This window comes from Delphinus delphis, chromosome 3 (assembly GCF_949987515.2).
Source record: "Delphinus delphis chromosome 3, mDelDel1.2, whole genome shotgun sequence".
NCBI classification, from domain to species: Eukaryota; Metazoa; Chordata; class Mammalia; order Artiodactyla; family Delphinidae; genus Delphinus; species Delphinus delphis.
This window is the reverse complement of record NC_082685.1, coordinates 6,472,890-6,483,645: the sequence shown is the minus strand read 5'-3', so window position 1 is coordinate 6,483,645 and position 10,756 is coordinate 6,472,890. Positions and strand designations below refer to the sequence as shown.

The following is a 10,756-nucleotide window of genomic DNA, read 5'->3' as shown; positions in this document are numbered from 1 at the left end:
GCAAACGCGTCCAAGAGCCCACGAGCTGGGCGAGTTTCTCCCTCCCCTCCCAAGATGCCCGCGGTGGTAAGTGGGACGTCACGTGGGGGGGCGTTCCCACGCGGCGTGATGGGGGTTATCGGCGCTATATATTGCGGTCAGCCAGCGCTCCAGGTGTAGAAATATTTGTCTTTAGCTCAGAGTCGGCTTCCGCGACTCGGCCTGCTGGAGAGCTTCGCTTCCGGTATAGGCGGCCGCGCAGGCGCAGGTGTGGCACTAGAGGCCTCCGAGGTTGACCGCTGACCCAGTGCCGCCTCCGGATTGATTTTCCCAGGATCTGCTGTACCCCGGGCTTGGGGTCTTCTATCGGAGCCAGAGGCCCGACACCTTGAGGGTGGCTTCCGCGGGACCGAGGGACGCGGACCCCGGGGAAGGCGAAAAGGACGAGGTTCGGACCGGTCCCCGACCATCGCCCATCGCCCATGGCGGCCCTCGTAAGTGTGCGGCGAGGCGGTTCGGGGGGTCCAGGTGGTGGGTTCTGTAGCCCCTCCACTCACCGTCCTGCTTTCTCTCCCCTCAGGGCCCCAGCAGCCAGAATGTCACTGAGTATGTCGTCCGAGTTCCCAAGTAAGTCCCTGACCCTCACCTCCCCCTCTTCCCTCAAAAAGGGATTAAAATTTCACGAGCCTCTAGACGTGCCTGGCACCTCCTGATTCTCCTTCCAGGGCTGGGGTTGAGCTGAGGCCTCTGGGGCATCACTTTTTTGAATGGAGTGAATGAATGAACGAGTACATTAATATACAGTACGACGCAGCCCCCTGCCTAGCATTCCCTCTGGCAGGAATGCCAACTGTGACTCTGCTGGGTGGATTCTTGTTGATCCTGCAAAATTCACTTCCGGGATTTTCCTCCTTCAGGAGGCATTCCCTGCCTGCCCACCCCCCGGCCCAGGGCTGAGCTCCCAATTATCCCCACATCTTGGGTTCCTAGAAATCTTTGTCCCTTTTCTCTGAATGGGCTTGGGAGTATGGATCCCACTTCCCTGACAGACTGGGAACCTCTGGGTTCTTTTATGGGCCCCCAGCATGAGCGCAGGCACAAAGGGCTGAGCCAGGGAGGGTTTACTGAATGAATGAATGATTGAGCACTGCCTTTTCTTGTCCATTCCAGAAATACCACCAAAAAATATAATATCATGGCTTTCAATGCAGCCGATAAGGTCAACCTCGCTACTTGGAATCAGGTAAGTCCCGTTTCTGAGGGCGTGAGAGAACCTGCTCCTGGCCTTGGTGGTTGTAATAGTTGCTTAGTTGTGATAGTGACTAAGGCTTAGTATCCTCAGCTGTCCCTGGGTGGAGATCAGCGATGACTAAGGCCCAGGCTGAGCTGCTGGGCATCCCTGGGGGTGAGATATGTCTGGCCCTGCAGGAGGTTTCTCCTGAAAGGAGAAATTGTGTCCACTGATGGGCATTTTTTTTTTTTTTTCTGCAGTATGTGGGCCTCTCACTGTCGTGGCCTCTCCTGTCGCGGAGCACAGGCTCCGGACGCGCAGGCCCAGCGGCCACGGCTCACGGGCCTAGCTGCTCCGCGGCACGTGGGATCTTCCCGGACCAGGGCACAAGCCCGCGTCCCCTGTAGAAAGGTCTTTGGAAACTGTCTTAGTTTGTAGAGGTTGCTATAGCAGCATACCAGAGACTGGGTGGCTTATAAACAACAGACACGTATTTATCACAGTTCCAGAGGTTGGAAGTCCAAGATCAAGGTGCCAACAAGACTTGGTGTCTGGTGAGGGTGTGCTTCCTGTTTCATAGCTGGTACCTTTTCACTGTGTCCTCACCTGGCAGAAGGGGGACGGAGCTCTCTGGAATCCTTTATAAGGGCGCACATCCCACTCATAAGGCTCCACCCTCATAACCTAATCATCTCCCAAAGGCCCCACCCCAGATACCATCACACTGGAGATTAGGCTTCAACAAATGCATTTTGGGGGAATTCCCTGGTGGTCCAGTGGTTAGGACTCCACGCTTTCACTGCCGAGGGCCGGGGTTCAATCCCTGGTTGGGGAACTAAGATCCCACAAGCTGCGCAGCAAAAAAAAGCAAAGGCATTTTGGGGGGACACAAACATCCATCCATAGCAGAAGCCATTAAAGGCTTAGAAACAGAGAATTGTAAAGTGATTTTGCCACTGTGGGGTCGAGGGCAGGTGAAGGGGACGGGGCGGAGGTGAAGGCTATGGTCCAGGTGAACCATGATGGGGTTTGGAGCAAACAGGTTTTGAGAAGTGGCTGGGTTCTGGGGTTTCTTTCTTTTTCTTTTCTCTTTTTTTTTTGAATTTTACTTATTTATTTTTTATACAGCAGGTTCTTATTAATTATCTGTTTTATACATATTAGTGTATATATGTCAGTGCCAATCTTTTTCTTTCTAACTTTTCACTGGGAAATAATTTCAAACTTTCAAAAAGCTGCAAAAATTGACATAGTACAGGGCTTGCCCAGATCCCTTCACCCACATTTCACCGAGCGCCTTTTCGCCAACCAGGTGGCTTTGAGTGCCCACCGCGCAGCTTTGGGGGAGGAAAGGGTGTTGGTGGTGGGATCAGGCCCCCGGATGAGAGGTGTTGCTTCTTGTCCTCCCAGGCCCGGCTGGAACGCGACCTGAGCAACAAGAAGATTTACCAAGAGGAGGAGATGCCCGAGTCGGGCGCCGGCAGCGAGTTCAACCGCAGGCTCCGAGAGGAGGCGCGGAGGAAGAAGTACGGCATAGTCCTCAAGGAGTTCCGGCCCGAGGACCAGCCTTGGCTGCTCCGAGTCAATGGCAAATCAGGCCGGAAGTAAGTGCCGCTCTCGACCCCACTCCGTGGGTGCCCTGGGCTGAACTCTCATGTGCCTGCTGTACGGCGGGGGTAACAGCCCAGGAGTGACAGCTCATCCTCCTGCGAAGGGTTTTACTAGGGTAGATGAGCTGACGGGATGCCCGGGCAGGAGCTCTGAGGGCCGGGATGCCCGAAGCCCGGGCTCTGGTACTGTGGTACCCAGCGAGGGGCCACCTGGGGTTCGGGGGGTGGGGAGGACAGAGGTTAGGGGGATGAAGGGCACTCCGGCAGAAGAGCGAGCACGAAGGCACGAAGCGCCGAGCCCTAGGGACTGTCACAGCGCATGACAGTGACAGGGTGGGCAGATGGATAGGGCGGTGGGCGCCAGGCTGCAGCTGGACTGTGGGTGGGCTGGGGCCCAGGGGAGCCTGAAGGCTGTAGGCAGGGAGGGGGCACGCTGTAAGACTGCCTCCACTTGCGGGTGATGCCAGAGGCCAGGAGGGGGCTGGCAGTGGTTCAGCCCCCAGGAAGATTCTGGAGGCAAATCCGGAGGGGTCTGACTGTAGGGCCCTGTGCTCTTCATGGCCAGAAAGGACCATGACATGTATAATGCAAAGGAACCCTAAGCCCGCTCTGCAAGGTGGGGAGCCGTGCTTTCCAGATGTGGAAATCCAGGCTCAGACAGTCGAAGGGCCAGCCCAAGGCCTTCCAGCCTCAGATTGTGCTGGGAGGACTCAGGTGGCTCTGGAGAGGGGGTAGGCCTGGGGTTGCAGGGGGGTGTATGAGGGTGGGGCTGGTGCCTTTTCCTCTGGCTGACAGTAACCTTGAACTCCATGCAGGTTCAAGGGCATAAAGAAGGGAGGTGTGACAGAGAACACATCCTACTACATCTTTACCCAGTGCCCTGATGGGGCTTTTGAGGCCTTCCCCGTGCACAACTGGTACAACTTCACGCCGCTGGCCAAGCACCGCACGCTCACGGCCGAGGAGGCCGAGGAGGAGTGGGAGAGGTGAGTGAGGGGTCACGACTGGAAATGAGGTGCATCCCCCGAACATCGTTCCCGGTTGGGAGCTGGGGACTCAGCGGTGACCAAGCCAGATCTCACCAGCCCCTCAGGGAGCTCCCAGTCCAGTGGGGGAATGGACATGGGACCATCAGGGATGCACAGGGCGGTGCAAGAGCCAGGGATGGGGGAGTGGCTGAGCTGAGCCCTGGAGCAGGAATCGGCAAGCAGGGTGGGGTCTCCCGGCCTACATGGCTTCCCCCAGGCAGGTCTCACAGCTGGATCAACTGCTGGTAGGATACACATAAAGTAACATTTACCAGTTTTAAATGCACAGCTCAGTGGCATTAAGTACGCAGCCATCCGCCCCCTCCACCTCCAGAACTTTCTCATCTTCCCAAACTGAAACTCTGTCCCCATGAAACACTGACTCCCCAGCCCCTCCCCCAGCCCCCGGCCCCCACCATCTACTTCCTGTCTCTGGATCTGAGTCCTCCCTCTAGGGAGTGGAATCAGACAGTGTTTGGCCTTTTATGTCTGGTTTATATCACTGAGCATGGTGTCCTCAAGCTTTATCCACATTGTAGTGTGTATCGCTGCTTCATTTTTTAAAAATTTTAATTGTAGTAAAAAAATATGTAAAATTTATCATCTTAACCATTTTTAAGCGTACCATTCAGTGGTGTTAAGTACATTTACATTCTTGTGTAATGGAGTTTCATTCCTGTTTTTTTTTTTTTCTTCCTTCCAGTTTAATGGAGGTGTAATTGACATCCAGCACTAAGTTCTAGGTGTACAGCATAATGAGTTGACTTACATACACCATGAAATGTTTACCACAGTAACTTTTAGTGAACACCCATCATCTCATATACGTATAAAATAAAAGAGAAAGAAAAAAAATTTTTTCCTTGTGATGCGATCTCTTAGGGTTTACTCTCAAAACTTTCATATATAACATACAGCAGTGGTAATTAATCATAATCATGTCATACACTGTACATCGCTAGTACTTATTTATCTTATAACTGGAAGTTTGTACCTTTTAACCACCTTCATCCAATTCCCCCTCTTGCCACTTCTGGTAACCACAAATCTGATTCCTTTCTCTGTGAGTTTGTTGGTTGAAGTATCATTGACCTACATCACTATGTTCCTAGTGTACAACCTATTGATTCGATATTTCTATATATTTCAAAATGATCACCACGATGAGTCGAGTTGCATCATCACCATATAAAGATACTGTGTCATCGTTGACTCTGTTCCTATCCTGTACATTTTATCCCCGTGACATTTATTTTGCAACTGAAAGTTTGTACCTCGTAATCTCCCTCACCTATTTCACTCATCCCCTCACTCCTCTTCCCTCTGGCGACCACCTGTTTGTTCCCTGTATCTATGACTCTGTTTCTGTTTTGTTATGTTTGTTCTTTTTTTTTTAATTCCACGTATAAGTACAGTATTTATCTTCCACATCTTGGTTATTGTAAATAGTGCTGTAATGAACATAGGGGTGCATATATCTTTTTGAGTTAGTGTTTTTCTTTTCTTCGGAAAGACACCCAGAAGTGGAATTTGGGATTCTACGGTAGTTTTAATTTAATCTCCATACTGTTTTCCACAGTGGCTGCACCAATTTACATTCCCACCAACAGTGCACGAGGGTTCCCTTTTCTCCACACCCTCACCAACCCTTGTTATTTGTTGTCTTTTGAAAATAACCAGTTCTGACTGGTGTGAGGTGATATCTTATTACAGTTTTTTTTTTTTTTTTTTTGCGGTACGCGGGCCTCTCACTGCTGTGGCCTCTCCCACCGCAGAGCACAGGCTCCGGACGCGCAGGCTCAGCAGCCGTGGCCCATGGGCCCAGCCGCTCCGCGGTATGCGGGATCCTCCCGGACCGGGACACGAACCCGCATCCCCTGCATCGGCAGGTGGACTCCCAACCACTGTGCCACCAGGGAAGCCCTCTTATTACAGTTTGGATTTGCATTTCCCTGATCATTTGTGATGTTGAGCATCTCTTCATGTGTTTGTTGGCATCTGTATGTCTTTTTTGGAAAAATGTCTATTCAGGTCTTCTGCCCATTTTTTTTTTTTTTTTCTCGGTACGTGGGCCTCTCACTGTTGTGGCCTCTCCCGTTGCGGAGCACAGGCTCCAGACGCGCAGGCTCAGTGGCCATGGCTCATGGGCCCAGCCGCTCTGTGGCATGTGGGATCTTCCCAGACCGGGGCACGAACCCGTGTCCCCTGCATCGGCAGGCGGACTCTCAACCGCTGCGCCACCAGGGAAGCCCTTCTGCCCATTTTTTAATCAGGTTGTTTGCTTTTTTCATGTTGAGTTGTATGAGTTCTTTGTATTTTGGATATTAACCCCTTATCAGATATATCATTTGCAAATACCTTCTCCCATTCAGTGGGCAACCTTTTTGGTTTGCTGATGGTTTCCTTCATTGTGCAAAAGCTTTTTAGTTTGGTGTTGCCCTATTTATTTTTGCTCTTGTTTCCCTTGTCTGGGGAGACATATCCAAAAAAATACTGCTAAGACCAATGTCAAAGAGTATACTGCTTATGTTTTCTTCTAGAATTTTTATGCTTTGAGGTCTTACATTTAAGTCTTTAATCCATTTTGAGTTTATTTTTGTGTGTGGTGTGAGAGAATAGTCCCATTTTCTCAATACCGTTTATTGAAGAGACTGTTTTCTCTTCATTATATATTCTTGCCTCCTTTGTCATAGATTTATTGACTATATAATGTGCGTTCATTCCTAAACTGTCTATTCTGTTCCATCGGTCTATGTGTTTTTGTGCCAGTACCATACTGTTTTGATGACTGTAGGTTTGTAGTATAGTTTGAGAGCAGGGAGCATGATACCTCCAGCTTTGTTGTTCTTTCTCAAAGTTGTTTTGGCTACTTGGGGTCTTTTGTTTTTTCATAGAAATTTCAGAATTATTTTTTTGGTTCTGTGAAAAATGCCATTGGTGTTTTGATAGGGATTGCATTGACTCTCTAGATTGCCTTGGGTAGAATGGTCGCTTTAACAATATTCATCCTCCCAATCCATGAGCATGGTGTATCTTTCCATTTGTTCGTGTCATCTTCAATTTCTTTCTTATAGTTTTCTGAGTACAAGTCTTTCACCTCCTCGGTTAGATTTATACCTAGGTATTTTGTTCTTTTGGATGCGATTGTAAATGGGATTGTTTTCTTAATTTCTCTTTCTGATAGTTTGTTATTAGTGTGTAGAAACACAACAGATTTTTATATATTAGTTTTATATCCTGCAGTATCATTTATCAGTTCTAATTGTTTTTTTGGTGGTGTGTTCAGGATTTTCCGTATATAGTATCATGTCATCTGCAGACAGTTTTACTTCTTCCATTCCAATTCGGATTCCTTATTTTTTCTTATCTGATGGCTGTGGCTAGGACTTCCAGTACCATGTTGAATACAGCTTCATTCTTTTTTATTTATATACTACCCATGAATTCTGCTCCTGTTGTTATATACAATCCTAAGACTCTCTTTATTTTTATTATTTTTAAAATTTTTTATAAATTTATTTATTTTTGGCTGTGTTGGGTCTTCGTTGCTGCACACAGGCTTTCTGTAGTTGTGGCAAGCGGGGGCTGCTCTTCGTTGCAGTGCACAGGCTTCTCACTGCAGTGGCTTCTCTTGTTGCAGAGCACGGGCTGTAGGCACACGCTTCAGTAGTTATGGCACACAGGCTCAGTAGTTGTGGCTTGTGGGCTCTAGAGCACAGGCTTAGTAATTGTGGCGCACGGGCTTAGTTGCTCCGTGGCATGTGGGATCTTCCCGGACCAGGGCTCAAACCCATGTCCCCAGCATTGGCAGGCAGATTCTTAACCACTGCACCACCAGGGAAGTCCCCTAAGACTGTCTTTAAATGCAATCACGTTTTTAAAAACTTTCATCACCACTCTAAATGGAAACACCAGTACCCCCTGCCATTAAAAAGAAGGCACCCATGAACTTACAACAAAAGCGACGGATGTGACTGTATCATATGGCCTGATTCTGTTGCCCGAGAGAGGCCCTGAGCCCAAGTGAGGTGCTGGGGCATCAGCGTCGCGTGAGGCCTTCTCCTGAGGGACTCCGGGTAGAGCGGGAACTGAAGGAGGGCCAGCTCTCCCTGTGTGATCTCAGGCTGTTGCTGCCACACCTGTGCGTCCCCATGTGTGGGGTCAGCTTGTCCCTCTTCTCACCTACATGTGTCTGTGGTTCCCCTCTGGGGAATGCCTGGTGGAAGTGCAGGGTGGCACCCGGGACAAGGCCCAGCTGCTGGAGGCGGGCTCTGGAGCCAGGCCCCTTGTCAGCCCCTGCTGTGCCCCCCACCCACAGGAGAAACAAAGTCCTGAACCACTTCAGCATCATGCAGCAGCGGCGGCTCAAGGATCAGGACCAGGACGAGGAGGACGAGGAGAAGGAGAAGCGTGGGCGCAAGAAGGCCAGTGAGCTGCGCATCCACGACCTGGAGGATGACCTGGAGATGTCCTCTGATGACAGCGAGGCCAGTGGCGAGGAGGGTGAGGCTGGCAGAGCTTCCGTGGCTGGGGTGGTCGGCACAGCTGCCTGATTAGTGCCCGGTCATAATTTATCAAGGTGGCTGTGTGATGACTCAGAGAGGTTAATGCCCCTGAAAGGAAAACTTGGTTACTCATGGGCCCCTGGGCCCGGGAGATTGTCTGCTTGGGGAAGCGCCAGGGTTGGTAGGAGGCAGCAGGGAGCCATAGGAAGGCCTCGGCCACAGCCTCAACTGGGGTTTCCAAGGAAATGGCTTAGGACTGGCCAGTTTGAGTCATGCCAGTGGGCTCTGGGCCAAGGCCTGGTCTCTGGCTGCCCAGGTGATACAGGGCAGGGATGGTGGCCCTGCGTGTGAGAGAGAAGGGGGTGGTGGGGGTGTGGAGTCGGGTTGGCCTGTGGGTGAGAGGTGCGCCCCTGGGCCAGCTCTTTGCCTCTTGGAGGAATTGGGGCCGGTTCTGGTGTCTCTCCCCAGAGGGGAAAGGCCCCAGAGACATCAGGTGTCATCGGATACACAAAGCGTGAAGTGTGCCCATCCAAGCCCCTCCCCTTGTCTCCCCTTCCCCAGGCGGCCGAGCCCTCAAAGCCAAGAAGAAGGCGCCGCCCAGCAAGGGGGGCAGGAAGAAGAAGAAGAAGAAGGGGTCAGACGACGAGGCCTTTGAGGACAGTGACGATGGGGACTTTGAGGGCCAGGAGGTGGACTACATGTCCGACGGCTCCAGGTGAGGCAGGCAGGAGGCGGATGTGAGACCCTGGGCCGGCCTGCACACGCATTCCCTCACCCTCTGCCTGCTCTGTGCTTGTCTTGCAGCAGCTCCCAGGACGAGCTGGAGGGCAAGCCCAAGGTCACCCAGCAGGAGGAGGGCCCCAAGGGCGTGGATGAGCAGAGTGAGAGCAGCGAGGAGAGCGAGGAGGAGAAGCCACCTGAGGAGGACAAGGAGGACGAGGAGGAGAAGAAGGCGCCCACGCCGCAGGACAAGAAGCGGAGGAAAGGTGGGTGCGCCTCCCCCGGCCGCGGCCCAGGCCCCTGATCTGGGATGGGGCGGGGGGGGCGGGGCCTCCGCTCCTGACGCCCCTCCTCTGGCCCTGCGCAGACAGCAGCGAGGAGTCGGACAGCTCAGAGGAGAGTGACATCGACAGCGAGGCCTCCTCGGCGCTCTTCATGGCGGTAAGGCCCAGCCCGGGGCGGGGGTACGGCGTGTCCCTCTCCAGACTCACATCCCCAACTCCGGTGTCCCAGAAGAAGAAGACGCCCCCCAAGAGGGAGCGGAAGCAGTCGGGTGGCAGCTCCCGGGGCAACAGCCGGCCCGGCACACCCAGCACGGAGACGGGCAGCACTTCCTCCACCCTGCGGGCGGCCGCCAACAAGCTGGAGCAGGGTGAGTCGCCCCATCCCGCCCTGCCCGCCTCAACCTCTTGACCCCGTACTTGCCCTCCCTTTCAGCATCCTGTCTGCCTGCCCCTGAACCCCTTGCACATGTAATCCTGGCATCGCTGGCCCGGGGTTCCCCCAGGGGTCCAGGCTCCCCGCCCCAAGGCTCAGCCCCGCCTCTGCTCCCACAGGGAAGCGGACCAGCGAGACGCCGGCGGCCAAGCGGCTGCGGCTGGACACCGGGCCCCAGAGCCTGTCGGGGAAGTCCACCCCTCAGCCCCAGTCCGGGAAGTCCACTCCCAGCAGCGGGTAAGTTGGCGAGGATGGCAGGAGCAGGGAGGGGGCTTGGGGGGGGGCCTCGGAGGGGGCCTTGGGGACGGAGGGCCGCCTGCTGACACCCACCTGCCCACCTCCAGCGACGTGCAGGTGACCGAGGATGCCGTGCGCCGCTACCTGACACGGAAGCCCATGACCACCAAGGACCTGCTGAAGAAGTTCCAGACCAAGAAGACGGGGCTGAGCAGTGAGCAGACGGTGAACGTGCTGGCCCAGATCCTCAAGCGCCTGAACCCCGAGCGCAAGATGATCAACGACAAGATGCACTTCTCCCTCAAGGAGTGAGGCTCCCCCAATAAACAGGCTCTGTTTTCTAGAATCCTCGGGCTCTTGATTCCCACACTCACCACCTCCTGTCCCGCTGCCCGTCTGTCACCCCACCCTCTGAGTCTGAGGACCCCAGTGTTTTCTCCACAGTTTACTTCTCTCAGTCTCCAGTCCCCTGCTTCTGAAACCTCTAGAACTTAATCCTCTCCTTACCCCTCAGCCTCCTCCACTGGGCTTCTGCTGGGTGATCTCTTTCAGGTCTTCCTTTGACCAGTTCTCTCTTCAGCTGTGGCTTAGCCACCACCTAAACCATTCAGTACTTAGTTTCACTGTCTGTTTTCCAATTCTCCAAGTTATCTTTGTTTCTTTCTCAGTGCAGCAGGTCTGCTTTGAGTGTCTGGCCCCTTCTGTTTTTGATCCCTTCTTTCACATTTT

At 53.0% G+C, this 10,756-nt stretch overlaps 1 protein-coding gene across 3 annotated transcripts; it reads left to right on the top strand.

Annotated features, from left to right (window-relative positions):
* The first annotated feature begins 3 nt into the window (after nt 1-3).
* On the top strand, nt 4-10,373 carry GTF2F1 (general transcription factor IIF subunit 1). 3 transcript variants are annotated; one of them, XM_060007558.1, is made up of 13 exons: nt 4-66; nt 314-473; nt 560-606; nt 1,150-1,222; nt 2,621-2,814; nt 3,636-3,806; nt 8,167-8,351; nt 8,915-9,068; nt 9,158-9,339; nt 9,441-9,514; nt 9,587-9,725; nt 9,910-10,027; nt 10,135-10,373. In XM_060007558.1, the coding sequence occupies exons 2-13, from the start codon at nt 462-464 to the stop codon at nt 10,337-10,339; spliced, it is 1,554 nt and encodes a 517-aa protein (XP_059863541.1). In that variant the 5' UTR covers nt 4-66; nt 314-461; the 3' UTR covers nt 10,340-10,373. The 3 variants fall into 3 exon arrangements, with proteins under 3 accessions (XP_059863541.1, XP_059863543.1, XP_059863542.1); XM_060007560.1 differs by lacking the exon at nt 4-66 and having other exon boundaries at nt 132-473; nt 9,590-9,725; XM_060007559.1 differs by lacking the exon at nt 4-66 and having other exon boundaries at nt 134-473; nt 9,161-9,339.
* The last annotated feature ends 383 nt before the right edge of the window (nt 10,374-10,756 follow it).